General features: G+C 43.4%; 2 protein-coding genes across 5 annotated transcripts in view; one reads left to right on the forward strand and one right to left on the reverse strand.

Moving 5' to 3' along the window:
* Window positions 1-4,671, reverse strand: part of agbl4 (AGBL carboxypeptidase 4) — a gene marked incomplete at both ends in the record, with an annotated part of 551,901 nt that extends 547,230 nt beyond the window's left edge. Inside the window, 2 exons of the mRNA XM_080831844.1 lie at window positions 3,611-3,736; window positions 4,641-4,671. Of these exons, the coding sequence (XP_080687970.1) occupies window positions 3,611-3,736; window positions 4,641-4,671 (157 nt within the window). The remainder of the gene's footprint in view (window positions 1-3,610; window positions 3,737-4,640) is intronic.
* A 4,377-nt stretch (window positions 4,672-9,048) lies between these two features.
* The window catches only part of elavl4 (ELAV like neuron-specific RNA binding protein 4), a gene marked incomplete at both ends in the record, with an annotated part of 91,554 nt that continues 82,648 nt past the window's right edge, over window positions 9,049-17,954 (forward strand). For 2 of the 4 annotated variants that reach the window (XM_080832222.1, XM_080832223.1), the window contains 2 exons: window positions 9,049-9,096; window positions 9,972-10,103. In XM_080832222.1, the coding sequence (XP_080688348.1) occupies window positions 9,049-9,096; window positions 9,972-10,103 (180 nt within the window). The remainder of the gene's footprint in view (window positions 9,097-9,971; window positions 10,104-17,954) is intronic. The other 2 variants (XM_080832224.1, XM_080832225.1) reach the window with 1 other exon arrangement.

The following is a 17,954-nucleotide window of genomic DNA, read 5'->3' on the forward strand; positions in this document are numbered from 1 at the left end:
ATATTCCTCATTCAATATATTAATAAAAACTCGTCGGATCACTTTCACTTAGTTGCTAATGCTACTGCAGTGTCTTTGGGTGTAGTGATAACAACTCAGATGCATTTACAAACGTTCCTTTTATATTAATGTTGGATCAATCAAAAAAACTTTTTTTCAGAAGGAGGGCTCAATGACATCTAGAAGAGACTCCAGCTTTTACGACAGCCCCTTTTTGAAATGCTATCCACACAGAGATCGGAACAAAACAAAAGTATGTGAAAAAAAAAATCCACAAAATGGCAAATTGAACCTGAAAAAAGCAGAAAGTGTGTGAACGGCTCGCCTGTCAAGAATATGAGCGGCAGGCAAGCTGAGACCCTGAACCTCATCTCTCGTCGGAGAATGATATTGTGAGTGTTCCAAAAGCGCTCGTTGACTCCCTGTCACTCCCGGCCCTCGGCAGCATGCCACAGCCTACTTGACCTTGTCAGGCAAAAAGCACTTTATTTTCATTACGCCACCACTCACATCACCGCCCCTCCAACCCAAAAAGTGCCAAACAAAGGCCATTTACAAAGCATTCTTAAAAATATTAAATCTGTTTAATTACAGTTTTCAAGCGGACGAGGACGGTCGAGGCAAAAGAACAGTTATTCACATCAAGCGCTTTCGATTTTTTTCCCCCCTCCTCTAGCCGAGTAGATAATTAGCCATTAAAAGGCCTATCCACGGTGACAATGGTCTGCTTCAAGCTCTGTCATCACTCATCACATGGTACACCACAGCATTTCCGTGCACACAGGCTGCTAGATCACAGCTGGAGTGCTTTTTCAATGGTGTGACGGGATGTATGGCTCTCCCATCACATGCAAACGCATGGGGAATAAACATCTCTTTAACAGTCATGATTTAATTAGAAGGTAGTGTTTTTCAGGATAATCAAAACAGAAATATTAATAGCACAAAAATCACACCTTCAAATTCCCCCACGATCACAAATGACATTAAGGCATCAGAAGGATGGTTAATTAGTGATCTGTACAGTGCCACGAGCACCTACAATAATTCCCTCAAAGGGGAAAAAATTATTGAGAGAAGCAGTCAAATTGAGTCATAGGAAAGGAGATTAACTGTTTGACAGCTACCTTGCAAAGTTGTAGAAGGTAACTCTGCAATTATCTGAATATTTAAACATGGACAAAAACAAACAAAACAACAACAACAACAACAACAAACTGCAGATGCTTCATTATACTCCGCTGGTGTCACTCTTGTCAGCAGTGATCTTCTAAAAACATAGTAACGTTAACTTCTGAGCAAGGAGAGATATTATGCGTACACTACCTACCTTCCTTACCTACCTACATGTTACCTGCCACAAGGGTACACAGCACACAGAGCAACTAGTGTAACACTATAACGGACTGATGGATCCAAATACGGGTAGCCAGTATAGGACAGTAAAATGCACAATCGCTGAGTGTCTTCTTTCACACTACTACCCACACAGAAACACACAGATCCTCACTCCATTGCTAGGCCATGGACTAGTTTCAATGCTTTTACTCATTATCTGACCAGTAATATTGTTTTTGGTTTATTAACACTTTATTTGGATAGTCAGCCTACAAAGACAGTACAGGTGGTTGGTTGAAATTCAAGCTCAGTCTTTCTAATTGTTCATTGAACAGCACCTTAACCAAACCCAGCCCCTAGCCCTTACCTTAACCATACATTTCAGCCAACAGAGTTTCAACAGACACTTTGTTTACAATTTGAGCATCTGTAGATAGTCTAGAGCAGGGGTCTTCAACAGGGGCTCCGCGACCCCCAGGGGGTCCGCGGAGATACTGCAGGGGGGTCGCGAAATCTTTGGTTGATAAGATAATTTTTTTTAATATTTCTAAAAATAAAAAAAAATTCAACCATTTTTTTTCCCACAAATTTAAATGTCTTCCAAATCAGAATTGTATTTATTCCCTTTAAATTTACATTAACATAAATCCAGCATATTGTATCGAACGTATAAATTGATCGAGAAGACGTTATCTTTTAGTCCAATCGAGACATTCAGCTACCCACAGGAGCTCTCTCAAGCTGGGCACCGGTTCACTCACAGCACCTTTCATGCACAGGCACTAGCCAATCAAATCGCGTTTCTGCTCAAGTCTAAATAGCGCGAAGATCAAAAATTAAAGATGGAGGACCAAACCATAGCTGGTCTTGTTTGTACCTATAAATTGTTAGTTTGACATTTTTTTGCTTAGATTTAAAAAAAAAAAAAAAAAATTAAGAGAAATAGACACTGTACAAGGTCAAATAACGTTAATTGTAACTGAAAAATAAGTCTGAGAGGATTTGCGAGGTGTGTGAGCCCCCTAGCTAATGTTAGCATGCTACTACCTACAATCTTAACAACTTGCTAGCGGTGTGATTGGTTTGTTGACCTGTCAATCTCACTAAAACATCTATGTTGTCAACACAACTCCATGCGCCAGACTCCTCCTCCGTCACACACGTTGGATCGTGTCAGTCAGGAGTTATTGAAAAGAAGATACATCTCACTAATGTGGGAGGATGTGTGCCATCGACAGATGCTTGAGGAGTCACTGTCCCTTTTTTATGTATGATGAAATAAAAACATATCTGTGAATTATTTTAATAAGTTGTTATTAATTGTTAGCTCAGAGTTGTTTGCAAGATGTATGTTTATAAATGGCAGTGGCACGGCCACCGTGTACCTTTCATGTTTTAAATTCAATTCAATGTTAAAAAATGTTAAGTTAAATTCGTTGTTCAAAAATGTTAGGTTAAATTCAATGTTAAAAAATAATAATGTGAAATGATTATATTTACCTTTGTATTATTTGAATAGCTTAGTATATTGAATACACAATAACAGGGTAGCTATGTTTATTTGGCGCTAGGCCCAGTATATAATTTTTTTTAAATGTATGTAATTTATATAGTAGGGGGTCCCTGCTCATCTCGCCATCAGTTTGGGGGTCCCTGGCCTGAAAAACGTTGAAGACCCCTGGTCTAGAGGGGACCATCCAAATAAAGTGTGACCTTGTTTTTTTCATAAACAATCATCATAAATCATGAACTTAATCTTAGATGTGTGTTTTTTTTAGCTGTGAACAAAGCCTCACTACTATAACACAAGTTACTCTAAATAAAAAAGCATTATACCCTTCTGAACCTGCAGAAGCAAGACAAGTGTCAGCAATTGTCATGTGCTATCGTTGCTATACACACTGTTTCCCCTTACCCTTTCAATCAGTAATGTATCCGTAATTGGTAGACTGGAAGCACCAGTATCTAGAAAAGTGCATAATGTGTAGCACAGGGCCATTTCTTTGCCTTTCTGGCCATGAGAAACAACATGCTTCATACATTCACTTGAATCTTGTACATGCCAGCAAAGCATTTACAAGTGACACATTTATTTTAGTCTAAAACGACAGGCTTTAAATGTCTTGTTTCTTGTGAGTAGCAGGCTAATAACAATGATCAAAAGATTACATTTTATTCTGACATCCAGTGACAGACAGTTTGTGTAAGAAAGATGTTTACAGCTTGTTAATCTAAACAGAGTCTTCACAGCAAAAACCAAGTCATTACTCACCACTTTCGAAGCAGGCATCAAAGATGAGATGTCCTTTCCGAGGGGCTCCTGTATATCCTGGAGGGGACACCACCAGCTTGCTCACATTGCCCACCAAAGCATCCTCACCTCCAGCCTCATTTCCTGCTATGTAAACAACAGAAAACATCTAAACATGGTTCTCAAGTCCTTCAAGTCCAAAGCAAAAGATATTTTCCATACAACATGATTTTATTAAACTGCAGCAGCTACAAGTATGCTCTGTTTTTTTTTTTTTGAGAAAGAAATAAAAACAACAAACATCAATAGCTAAGTGCAACACAGAACTTGTCTAATACCATTTTCTAAATACTTAATCCTAATGCAATAAACATACTATAGGCTGAGAACATTAAATACTGTTACAGTTTCATATTAATAGAATGAAAACCAAAATTCCCAGGTCAACCTCACAGTTTTGTATTTTGCATTCTTGTAAACATCCAAGACATAAATCATGGGGCAAATTCAGGTCGAATCAACTGAAATTGGTTTTACATTATGTAGTCTATAAGTTGTTTATGGAAGACCTGTGCTAAAGGTTTTTTTAATGGACCAATTTAACACAGAAGACAGTCAAGAATCAGACAGATAGATAGATAGATAGATAGATAGATAGAAAGACGATGGTGGGTGGACTGTGTGAGTCGTCCCGAACTTCATACTATGTTCGTCAGAAAAAGAGCTGTCGAGGACAAAGATTATCAGGTGTAACTAAATGCATTGTCAAAATGGTGCATGGTAAGATGATGGGTTATGGATATCACTGCGAAGAAATCAACGTTTAGTATGGCTGTAAGGGGCCAGCTAACCACCAAACCATTCTGCTAGCTTGACTGCTGCTAGCAAACTGCAGCGGAATGTTTACATCTCTGCCATGCTTTGAATTGCGACGTCGAGCCCTACGTCATGCAAGGTTGTGGCCAACCAGCCCTTCCTGAAATCACGCACATTTAATGGAGACCGAATGCGGGAATTATGGAGGCACGCGAATTTGCTTCAAATAACACACCAGTATCGACGTCTCTGTGGATCTCCTCCATGTTCCTTTCCCCATTCGATCAACACTGTCGCGACGCTGCCTGCTTGTTTCCACGGTAACGGTGTGTGACCCGGAGGAAGAGCTGGTGCCTGACGCTTTGACGTAATCGAAGCTACTTGCAGCAGGTGCGTGCCGTGGTGGAAGGCTACAGCACCCCCATCTACTTGGATGCCTAGGTGGATGCTGAGCAGCTGAATGGTGACAGGGACCGGGACGAAATTGGTTGAACGTGTTGACATATGTAATGGCATGACTGTAATGCTGCGGGTGACCTGAAAGATTTTCTATTTTGCGTCGGTGCTGATTAGCCTGTTCAAGCTTAATGTAGGCTAGGTAATGCAACAAAAGACAAGCCTACCCTGCTGATTTCATGAACATCTAGACAAACATTTGAATAGCATATCTTTATTCATAAGCGAACAGTTCGTTTGGGCCTGCTTCAATAAAATAAAACACGCGATCTCAGAGCTGAGAACACAATATAATTACAAAATAGCATAAAAAATGTTCTTTGTGAACATTTCAAGATGCCTTCTCAAAGACTATGTGTCCATTATACATTGACTTATTTAAATGGATCGTACAACAATTGAAGCGTGTGTTATTTGCCTGACTATAGTAGTTTTCCAGTGTTAGAACACCACATCAAATGAATGCTCATATGACTCGCAATCAAGCTTGCAGTAGGTCCTATATATACTTTTTGCAGGCTAATTTTCTGGTTATAAGCTCTAGACGGAGTGCTAGATGAACGACACCAAGAGGGGGCCCCTAATAAGACAGAATTGGCTATGGCTTTTCTCTCTCTCTCTCTCTCTCTCTCTCTCTCTCTCTCTCTCTCTCTCTCTCTTTCTCTGTATACATCTCCCTCTCTCTCCTGTGATCGTATTGCTACATGCTGCTGAGCAGCCAGGGTAGTGTAATTATTTTTTTTTAAATTATGAAGAATTGTGTGGTGCAATATCTCCTTCAATTGAAAATTGAATAGCTGTCTTTCATGGTGTGTCATCCGCTAACATCTACAATTAAGTGGCTCCATGGTTCTGCGTTTGTTTGGCAGGGATGTCAAATCATATTATGAAACAGCTTGAAATAATATAGATTCTTTATTATGCAGTTTTTTTTTTTATCCTTGCCCTTGCTCTCAGATTTTTTATTTAGTTGAATGTGTTTTATTTGCACTCACAAACCATGGTGGTGTGTCTCATGCCTATTGATGTGTGGTTTAGAGATGCCAAAGTAGCCTTCAGTTGTCATGCTTGAGTTTAAGGGATGTATACTTACTCTCTCCACCTTATAGTTCAAGTCTGTAAGTGTGTAGAATGACCAGATGACTTAACGAACACATCAAATAATAAAATACACAATGCAAGCACAGTCCACTTTTTTGGTTCTCTGATTTTAATTGCTTACCATGAGACACCGCGTCTTTCTGTTGCATCAAAAACAATAAGCGTCCAATGAACGCTAATATGCACCCCAACATGTTCACCATTGCAAGGTACTAAAATATTAATAACAGATTCATATTAAACAGTAAACATCAATAACAGATATGTCATAAATGAATCCACTGAAATAAAAAGTAAACTTTGAAACAGTTGCTGTCTTCAATTTCAGTGTGTTGCTTGGGGGGGGGGGGCACTCCTCCAGTGTGAACTGGAATTCATGCTTGACCATGTTTTGATGAGTGTACAGAAAAATCCTTTTCAGCTTGACCGTGTAGAGACCTGCTCGTATGAAAAATCCTCGATGAATGGGAGGTCACGCAACAAAAAGACAGCACACATGAGACTAGCTCAGCCCGACTTTATGGCGACACATATAGTCACTATGGCGACAGCAATCAGGGGACCTTAGGGAGCAAGTGGGCTAAAAGTGAAAAGGAGGGTGGGGGGGGGGAGGGGGGTGAGAAGCAGCGACAGCGACAGCTCATCCTAATGTACAGACACACTGTCTCCCGAGTAACTTAGACAGAGGTGTGTGTGTGTGTGTGTATGTGTTTGTGAGACAGGGATCATCTTCTGTGCATTTCTCCCTTAGTTCTTTCCTTCAGTCCTTTGTATTCAGGAGCATCCTTCAAAGATCGTTTAAATATGACTCAGACACCATATGCGTGACCGTTTCTGAACACAATATCATTTTGAAAGAGAATGACACAATTTTCCATTTTATATTCTACACTTCTTTTTTGACATTATAATTTATTACAACCTATTTTCTTTTTTTCGTTGTTTTTATCATTCTTTCCTTTGAGCAAGTGGAAGCACACATCTAAACATAGAGAGCAGAGAGGCACACTCTTGTTGTGAGAGATTGTATTTCGAGGAGCATCACTGCGGCTCTCCCTCTTGGTTCTGCTGGCCGAGTTCCACACCAACAGATGGGCCCATGTCAATAGGCTGCTATTAACTGGACACGCTCCCCTCCTGGGGGCAGGAGAAAAGTGCACAGAGCTCACGGACAGGAAGAAGCAGGCAACGCCCGAGGAGGAGCCACAGCTGAAGGCTCATAGCTGTCATGCACCGTGTGTTCACTGCCTGTGTGCACAAACACTTATCATTTTTATTTGTGTGTTTTTTTTAGTGCTACAATTAGATCATGTGAAATTATTATTATCGCTATTTTAATGTTTGCTTCATGTACAGTTAAGATCTGGTAGTGAGAGAGTTCGTAGGTTTTGTCCTTTCCTTTTATTTGCAGCATAAAGATATTTCTGCAGGAGCTCATAATGCATAAGCAGCAAAAGAGGACATCCTAACAAACATAGGGCATTTAAATATTGTCTTGTTTGATCAACTAAAATACAGTTTAATGTATAAAACAAAGAGACTCATATCTTTTTTCTGTTATGAAAAAATCATAAGTGCAATTATCATCAAAGATAATGGCCAGATGCCAGTTGACAGTAATCCAGAACAAACAAGGCCAGGTAGCAGTGGGAGATGTAAGTGTACCAAGATCATTCTTAAAGCAGCACTTATGTGAAAATAGACAGAACCAGCATTGGAAGCTCCATTCAAAGACTCAAAATTCCTGAAAATACATCATATCATTGTAGAGCTAAAATTCTGAATTAGTGAATAGTATGAAGTGAATAGTATTCTGAATAGTATATCCCTGTGCACTTCACACGTGTTTAAAAATGTAACCCTCAGGTGTTGCAATTTAAGAACAGAACACAGCCATGTCTGGGTGTGTGAATGTGTGTGATGTACCAGAGAGAGAGAGGGAGAGAGAGAGAGAGAGAGAGAGAGAGGGACGGTGAGAGCATGCAGCATGGCGCAGCACGGAACAGTGCAGTGGAGTCGATGAAGGCAGACTGGTCGGGAGTATCTTAATGGCAGTGCTCCATCAGTATGTCATAAATCTGCCCTAGCCTCTCTCCCTCTCTGGCATGTGTGTGTGTAGGTGTTTGTGTGTGTGTAGGTGTTTGTGTGTGTGTGTGTGTGTGTGTGTGTGTGTGTGTGTGTGTGTGTGTGTGTGTGTGTGCATCAAAAGAGCTTGAATTGAAGCAAGAGGAGAAAATGAAATGGCGTCCTAGCCAAGTGTCTCATGTGTTACACACAAACAGCATGGGGACAAATGGGTGGGGGGTGAATCTGAGGTGGAGGGGGGGGGGGGATGAGTGGAGAGAGGAAAAAGAGGCAGATGTGCTGGTGTCATGTTGGTTAGAACAGTCTTCCCACCTTGTGGCAACGCGGTGAACTGTAGCTGCATAGGAGCGAGAGCGAGGGGGGCGAGTGAGCGATAGCAATAGAGGAAGAGATGGAGAGAGAGGAAGGGAGGGAGGGAGAGAGAGTGTGAGAGTGAGCGAGAGAGAGAGAGAGGAGGGAGAGGGGTGAGTGAAACGAAAGCGAGAAAGTGAGAGAGTGAGAGAGCGAAGGCAAGAGAGGGAGTTTAAACTAGGAGCTATGTTTTGGGACTAGCTAATCTGAAGCCGAGCTGAGTGAGGATCGGAGTGCATTGTGTGAGTCTGTGTGCGGGGGACAGATAAGCCAAGACGGCCGCCAGCCCGACAGCTTGTTTTCATGTGCTAACTCTGGGGAGATTAAAAATATATATTGACTCTTCAGTCGTGTGCCGAGACCCTGGGCACGAGCTCCACATTGAACTGAGGTGTAACCAAAAAACAGGAAGGAGGAAAAGGGACAATAGAAGACAATAGCAAGCAAGCCGCTGTAGAGGATTTCCCCCCCCCCTCGATCTCTCCTTTTTTTAATCTGTTCATTTTTCTTTCTTTTTTTTGCTTGGGACTGTCTCCCATCTCCCTGTAGAGGAAGGGAGACATCTGCTGAAGAGGAGCCGCTCGCGAGAAAATAATATTTACTAAACCACAGCCGGACGGTGTGGGGGGAAAAAAAGCCTTGACAACAAGATGTTTGAAATCAGCCGGACACTCAACGCTGCTTTGTTGAGCAATGAGGTAAAGGACTCTGGATTTTTGTATTCTTCCCATCACCTTTCTCAGTGTGTGTGTTGCCAACCATTCTGTCTCTTATGTTGCGTGTGTATGCATTGATGTGCACATGCTTGAACAGTCTGTTGCGAGTAGAGGGGGGGCTCAGTTAAAAGAAGGAATACTAAAAGCTAGCCATGTGCTTGGTATTTTAAAGGGGGCTGTCTTGCTCATAGCAATACATTGGTGACTACGAGGCTGGTGCTTTCTCTGTGAGTGTGTGTGTGTGTGTGTGTGTGTGTGTGTGTGTGTGTGTGTGTGTGTGTGTGTGTGTGTGTGTGTGTGTGTGTGTGTGTGGTGTGTGTGTGTGTGGGTGTGTGTGTGGGTGTGTGTAGCAGACACAACTGTCTCATCCTCTCATTTACCCAAAGCAAGATGGCTTTTACTGCTGAGCTTGCTTGAAAAAATTGTGGGGCTGGAAATATGTTTCTGTGTAGTCTATGCATTTCTGTGTGTGTGTGTGTGTGTGTGTGTGTAAATATATATATATATATGTGTGTGTGTGTGTGTGTGTGTGTGTGTGTGTGTGTGTGTGTGTGTGTGTGTGTGTGTGTGTGTGTGTGTGTGTATGTGTGTGTGTGTGTGTGTATATGTGTTTATTAGTTTAAGCAAGATCGTAAGCACACTCAGCTGTCTGTCAGCATTGCCGTCCACTCTCCACTTTCTCTCTCCTGCTCTCGGATTCCTCTCATTCCTTTCTAGACACTCTGTCCATTCAATGCCCTCTGTCCTTTTGTACTGTTCTAGCTCTGTCTCTTTTCTTTTTTCTCCTCTTTTTCTCTCTTCCCTCTCCCCTGTTGTCTGTTTGTGTTGCGGGCTATGAACGCGCATCCGCTGAACAGCATCTCAAGATGATGGTGAGGCTCCCCCAGCACTCGGGACTAGCCCCTGCTGAAGGCTCCATCCCTGAGATGCGCTCGCTGCTCTCTCCCAGAGACTTGCCCACCCCCCACAGGGGCTCCAGTTCACCTTTGGTAAGAGGATAGGCAAACCGGAAAAAAAATCATTGTTTCTCTATTTTTAACAGTTTTTTACAGTAAGAAAAAATTTGAATTACTAGTGAAAATATGAAAACTAAGTGAGCAAATAAAGGAAACATCACAGAAATACTATCTAGTAAGTCAAAACAACTCTAAGCCTGGGAATTGAATTAGTGTCTGTTTACTTACCACTGCTCTGCTTCAGTCATGCAATAAGTTGCCGTAGTAGAGACAGCGGTGATGTTTTTTCATGTCAGAACTTTTTGCAGTTGCAATTGCCGGTGGCTTATTTTTACTGTGTGTGTGTTTATGTGTGTGTGTATAAAGTGTAGGAGTGGTTCTCATGTATTTGTTATTGTGGAGTGTAGTGAGATATTGCACAAGACATCATTTATAAACTGCAAACTCTGAGAAATGATTTGCTTCCTGCCTCGACAACATCTCCAGAGCATATCTATGCAGTGCCATGGCACGTTTCACATGTAGTTTGGATAAAGCTTCCTCTTCCCACTGCGTACAGAACTTTTTGAACTCCTTCATCCCAATCCCCCTATCCCTGAGCTTTGTCTCCTGGTGCGGTTGCAAATGGTGCTGTGTTGACGCTTGCTTCTGCTGAGGAGCAGTGCAAGAGAGACGGAAGGAGAAAAGCAGGGGAAAGCCCTCGCTGGAAAGCGTGGAGAGAAAATCCCTTACTTGGTGCATTAAATTGACATGAAACTGTGGGTGTCTAATCTGCGCTGGGCTGTTGTTCCGCTCCCCGTCAGCCAGGCTGAGGCATCCAGCCCGAAGCTCGCTTCAGTTTCTCAAAAATCATTGTAGTGCTGACAGCCCAGCATACACACACACACACACACACACACAAACACACACCAGCACCCAGGGCTTCTGCCAGCTGTAACGGGATGCGGTTCAGTGTCAATGAAGAAGAAAGAGAAAAAAACAGGCAGTTTGAACCAAACAAACACCCTGTAAAGACCTCTCTCTCTCTCCCTCTCTCTCTCTCCCTCTCTCTCTCTCCCTCTCTCTCTCTCTCCCTCTCCCTCTCTCTCCCTCGCTCTCTCTCTCTCTCTCTCTCTCTCTATCTCTCTCTCTCTCTCTCTCTCTCTCTCTCTCTCTCCCTCTCTCTCTCTCTGCCAGCTCAAGCCAAATGCTGCTGTTCAAGGACAGGTTTTCTATAGGGAGATGCTGCCATTCCATCTTTAGAAACCATCAGGAAATCTGCTACTTGAGGCGTGGGTGTTATTTGTGCTGTAGCAGGACCTGAGAGCACTGTGATTGTGTTTCCATTATACTAAATCACCTGCAAGTTATAATCTAACCCCATGAGAAATCATAGCAGCAAGGGTCCGTTGTGCTACTTAATGTCAAAAGGATCAGTGAGTATTTTTTTGTAAATCACCACCAGTACATAAAATTCAATTCATGTTTTTAAACTTTCTTTATTATTATTTTGGCCTTGCATATTTAATGATTTTGCAACCATTGCTATTAGCTTATAGTCTAGTATTACATTATATAAGAGATTTAAGTATAATCATCTTTTTGCTATAATTTTTTGTATAACCGTTTGTTTCATTGAAAACACAAATCAATCCCTTACAAAGGGGCTTTAACTTTTCCAATTTTAATTGTTAATTTCCATATATTTGTTTTGTATAAGGGCCTTTGTCACGTGCGTTAGAAATGTAATTAACCAGGTTAAAATAGACCATCGTTACAGTGATTAATGGCTCCTTCCTTTATTGGCACTAAATCATTCGCATACATTAGACAGCCGTGCTGGGCGAGTGGTAAAGGCCCATCTCTGCATGCTCGGCGAGACGCACTCACCCTCCTGTGAGGAAGTGACTGATGCTGGCATTGTGATTCTGCCAAGGAGCTGCACTGCAGTCAGGGCTGTTTACAATGCTGGCGGTGGCTCTGGAGTCCAGAATATTCTCCATTCATCACCATCGCATTTCCTAACATACTGTTTTCTTGTCACTATTGTGGTTGCTGTCACTGCAGCTTTTCAGACTTATGTTTTCATGTACTGTAACAGTGTTGGTAGTCTCAGGTAGGAAAAGATAAATCTAAACCTCTGGTTATTGCAAACAAGAATTGTAGAATACATTATCCACTGATAATTTCAAGTAAAATAAGCACCAATGTCCATCAAAAGCAGAATAAGATTTATCTCATGAAACACTTCTCCATCTGAAAACCCAACAACCCCATTGAAAAAAAAAAAAAAAACATTTTTTAACAAAAGACTTTAGCTCTACCCCCCGTTAACATCTCCCCCACTGCTGACAGAGCTTAATGGCCGTGATCTCAGCCGATTGCCAATGTCCCAGAAGCTGTTTGCTGTGCTGTGCTGTGCTGTGCCGCTGGGCTCCGTGTGTGTGTTTGTGCCGGTGGAGGCTGAAATAATATCCAGCCAGCTTGAGAAATGTAATGAGCTCTGCGGAAGGATCCGAAGAGCCCCAGCCATGGCAGGAACCAGAACCATAGAGCCAATGCAGGAGCAGGAGCAGGAGCAGGAGCAGGAGCAGGAGCAGGAGCAGGAGCAGGAGCAGGAGCAGGAGCAGGAGCCAAGGCTGGAGCGGTGCTGTGCTGTACTGTACTGTTCGGTGCGGCTCCTAATAACATTAGCCTCTCTCTCTCTCTCTCTCTCTCTCTCTCTCTCGCTCGCTCGCTCGCTCTCTCTCTCTCTCTCTCTCTCTCTCTCTCTCGACGCAGGACTGAAAACACTGCGCAAAACAGAGAGCGGTTCTGGCCCGTCCAGCACAGCAGGGACAATCAATCACTTAGGCTGTAAATGGCAAAATCAAAAAAAGATGCCAACGTTATGTATGTATGGCCACTGGCCAGGCTAACCACTATGCTTGTATGAGTGGGTATTTTAATGTGAGGCGTCGTTTAGCTTTTTCTGTGTGTGTGAGACTGTTCATTCACTGTTTATGCTCTAAAGCCGTTGTGTTTCGCAATGCCGAGATTAATTTCGCAACTTCATTTTCTGCTTTTTTGTCACAGAATTTGTTTTAACATTTCAGAAGATCGTTGCTCCCCCCCATCCCCCCCCCCCCTCTAAAAAAAGCAGAAAGACGATGAGCCGTGCAGTGAGGTAATAGTGAAGCGATTGGCAAGGTGCTCCTGGCACTTGGGAGACAGCAAGGGTCATCTCTATTCCACAACAATGATTAGCTGTGCCCATCTGCCCTATCAAGCCTGGTTCCCCCTCTCCTGATTAGCGTGTTTCTCTGGTTAGTTTAACCCAGGAAATGAGTTCATTCATGCTCCATAGCCTCCCCTCACCCGCCCGTCCGCCCGCCCGCCTCACAAACAGGTGCAGCATTCTGCTCTGCACAAAGACGCTGCAAGTGCACCCGGCCTTCCACACACACATGTGGTGCAGCAGAGCTGACACACTCTCGCACTCTCACACACACACCAAATGTATTGATTTTTGGTATGATTATGCACTTGTGGGAGCCTTTTCTAACGCGGATCGTTGACAGAAAAATACATATGTGAAGGACAGGCAAGGGTCATTTATTTAACAGGAGATGGACAAAACAGGAGAGCCTCATTGAGAAATGTGTGAGTGGCTCTTCCTGGAAGCTGGCTCCATCAGCTGTGACCAGTGCAATGCTCTCTGCAGGCCAGCCATTCATTTGGGGAGAATTGCACTCCAAAGTGCTATTTATCCTGCAGGTCAATCAGCGGTCACCTCTGCAGCTGCAAGAGAGTACCACTCACCTCCGATCATGCTGCAAGATTGTATGCTGCTGCTGTTTTTATGTGTGTGTGTGTGTGTGTGTGTGTGTGTGTGTGTGTGTGTGTGTGTGTGTGTGTGTGTTGTAATATATCATGTGTGTATATGAGTATATGTGTGTATGTGTCTGTTTGTGTGTGCTATATGTCATCTGTGTGTGTGTGTGTGTGTGTGTGTGTGTGTGTGTGTGTGCTATATGTAATATGTGTGTGTGTGTGTGTGTGTGTGTGTGTGTGTGTGTGTGTGTGTGTGTGTGTGTGTGTGTGTGTGTGTGTGTGTGTGTGTGTGTGTGTGTGTGTGTGTGTGTGTGTGTGTTCGTTTGTGTAACTGTGGGCATAAATGACAGGGAGTGAGGGTGAACTTGATGCCCAGATGTCTTCCTTCTTACAGTATTAACAAAGACATATGTCTACAGATTCTACGTGCTCAAACATGTACTGGTTGTGGTATTCGTTTACTTTCTAATTAATACTAACGTGATTCAAATATTGATATTGTTATTTATGTGTCAAACTACAACTCAACTGAATCCAACTCTTCTATAACAGAACAATAGAATAGGTTTTTTTATTTTTTGATGTTGTCCGAATGGAGGTATTCGATTTACAACCACTAGTACTTGTATTGTTGTATTGTTTTCTGTACCCCCAGTGGACTGCATGGGGTCCCCTTTGAGCTCTCTAAAAATAAACTCAATGTCAAGTCACCAATACACCGGCGAACATTGCCATCTCGGCGCAGAGGGATACACACAGCATTCCAACAAAGAGCACAGTGTCCGAGCCATCAGCCGTGCCGTCATCCCGGACCGGAGGTCATTCCTTCTCTCCTATTTCAATTACAGAGAACGGCCGCATGGATCATACTGCAGAACAGGGGAAGGTTATTAAATCTCACACAGGCTAGGCATTGCCACTGACCTTATACTTTTTCTATTAGCATCATGTTTGCCATGAAATCTACCAAAAGAATAAAAAACTAAATTGACTCAATATCAATTCTGCTGAACAATATGGAAACGCAATCTGTGATTCTTCAGATTGGACCAAAAATAAATCTGTTCACGCTGAAGACATATTGGTTTTTGCGGTGTGACTACGGAACCAGAGAAGCTCACGGGTCTAAGGTGTAAGCTACAAACCACACGAGAGAAAAGTAACACTTAAAAAACCTGACCAAGGTGACCTTGTAAAATCCCTGAAAACAAGATTAATTCACACTCCTAACACCTTCCAAAGCAACAGATGTTGTTTGTGGTCCTGCATAGCAGGTTGAGGCGACTAGAAAGAGCTAGCTTCACGGCTAGACTCCTGTCCTGTTTGTTGTAATGAGCAGGCAACCTGTTTGGTGTGTGTGTCGATATCAGTTGTGTGTGTACGTGTAGGTGTAGTGTATGTTTGTAGACATGTGTAAGTGTGTGTGCTTGAGTGTGTAAACACAAATGTGTGAGTGTGTGTGAATATTTACAAATGGGATTGTCTGCATGTGTATACGTACATGTGTTTCTGTGTGTGTATGTATGTGTGTGTATGTGTGTGTGTGTGTTTGAGTGTGTGTGTGTGTGTGTGTGTGTGGGTGTGTGTGTGTGTGTGTGTGTGTGTGTTTGTGTGTGTGCTCCAACAGCACCACGCACACTGCTCGACGAGGTCACTCCACACACACACACACACACACACACACACACACACACACACACACACACCGAACACACACTACAGCAGAACACGCTCTACAGCTGAATACACACTACATCCGGACACATACTACAGCTGGACACACACCAAAGCCAAACACACAACACAGCCAAACACACACCACAGCTGGACACACCACAGCAAAACACACACAACATCCGACACACAACAGTCGGACATACCTTACAGCAAATCACACACCACAGCTGGACACAGCACTTTGAGCCTGGGGAGAGCAGGTGCCATCTCTCGTGCACACACAGACTCACATAGACATACACACACAGACTCACATTGACATACAGTACACACACAGACACTTATACATGTGCATACAGACAAACACAGGCATTCACATCCTCCTGGGGTCCTCTATTCCGCTGGGCCCCAGCTAACACTAGCTTGCGGCACACACACACACACACACACAAGCATGGCTTATCGACTCACTGGAACTGAGGGCTGAAAAAACTGGTGGCACGCTATTATGTATGAACGCTGGGAGGCGGGTTTGAATCACAATTCACCAGCAGTGGAATTAGTGGCAGCTTTTGGGTGCATCCTTTGATGTGTCGACTACGGCGAGCAGGAGGTGAGCGTTACGAGGGTTTGGGGAGAAATTAGTGAGGAGTGTGAGGCTTGGGCGTAGAGGAAGGTCAGGTCTGATGATGCAGATACGCTGACCTGGAAGTAATGGCCTGTGATATCCCCTGCAGAGGAGAGAGTGAGGAGGATCATGAATCCTTTGGAAAAAGCCTGTCTACAGCTCTCTCTGTTGGTGTCTCTGTGTGTGTGTGTGTGTGTGTGTGTGTGTGTGTGTGTGTGTGTGTGTGTGTGTGTGTGTGTGTGTTAAATGAATGTGTGTGTGAGAGGAAGAAGGGGAGTGAGAGATTGTGTGTGCATGCGTGTATGTATGTGAGCAAGAGAGTGTGTGTGTGTGTGTGTGAGAGAGAGAGAGAGAGAGAGAGCGAGAGAGAGAGAGAGAGAGGGAAAGAGAGAGAGAGCGAGAGGGGTCCATTCATCATGTGGGAGGCAGCAGTGTTTGTCTGAGATTGTGCTGCGTTGAAAATGAACATCTGAGTGCATAGCTTTGTAGTCGAAATAAGAGAACCTCAACCTGTGCCACACAACACAAAGACTAACAGCCCCCACTGACGCCAAACAATAATTGTTTCCAATATAGCACAACACCAATGCTAGATTAATCATGCTAATGGCATAATATCATCGAAGGAGATACAATTCTGGACATGGCATGTGTGTTTTTTATTCTGCCACAGAAATGGATCGCAATCTTCACTACAACGGCACTTCACTTCTGGTTCTGACTAAATGGGCAAATTATTCCATGATAATTCAGTCTTTTGTTCGTGTCTGTTTACAATTGTCTCAGAATAATTATAAATGGGAAGCTGCATAAATAACTAAATGAAACAGTGCAGCATGAATGCCTAAAAGCAGGGTTTACATGCCTCAACGTTGGCACTGTAATGACTGCTTTTGTTAATTAGAGAGAGACTGAGGAAGGGGCGTCGCCAAAGTGACTCTTATTTAGAACAGATCACTCTGAGGTCCTATTGACAGACCACTTCTCCAGCACACCAACATATGCCCTGTGTAATCCCTCTCGTCTACACCGCCACCACCATCCTGCACCCCTCAACCCCCTCCAAAAAAAAAAAAAAGGACAGACAGTCATTATGAATCCAGATAATCTCAACATAATAGAAGACAGAAAGAAACTCCAGACCTCTTCTGAAGACGCAGGCCTAATTTGATATGCGCTAATTCTCACAAAGGCCCTTGTCACATATTGACACCAAATTACACCAGGCCAATATCTGTGCAAAAGCCATGGCATCATAACTGGTCAGACAAATTGGATGCACCTGCTATTTGAGGATCGTAATCATCCCTCACTATAGAGGGCGGCTATCCGTGTGGAGAGCCAGGGGCTGTTAGAGACAGAGGCAATGGCGTGAGTCATACCTCGCTGGCCGTTTGCGGAGTGATAAATGCGGGCAAATGCCTGAGCGATAGGCTGCGCCCGAAAGTTGACATGTTGATGAACAGGCCCGCATTCTGGAATTGATAGTTTCGTACCCGGTGCGTTTTTACTGATTTTCTAATTGTTTGGGGGGATAGCGCGGCAGCTGTCATGAATAAATGATGTCTCCTTGGCGTGCGCGGGGATGGCTGAAGCAAACCTCAGCGCCGCGGCATGACCTCCTCGGAGAGAGAGAGGGGGAGAGAGAGAGAGAGAGAAAGAGAGAGAGAGACAGAGAGAGAGAGAGAGAGAGAGAGGGAGAGAGAGAGAGAGACTGAGAGAGAGGGGGTGAGAGAGAGAGAGGGAGAGAGAGAGGGGGAGAGAGAGAGAGGGGGAGAGAGAGAAAG

Source organism: Sprattus sprattus (assembly GCF_963457725.1).
Source record: "Sprattus sprattus genome assembly, chromosome: 2".
Taxonomy (NCBI): Eukaryota; Metazoa; Chordata; class Actinopteri; order Clupeiformes; family Clupeidae; genus Sprattus; species Sprattus sprattus.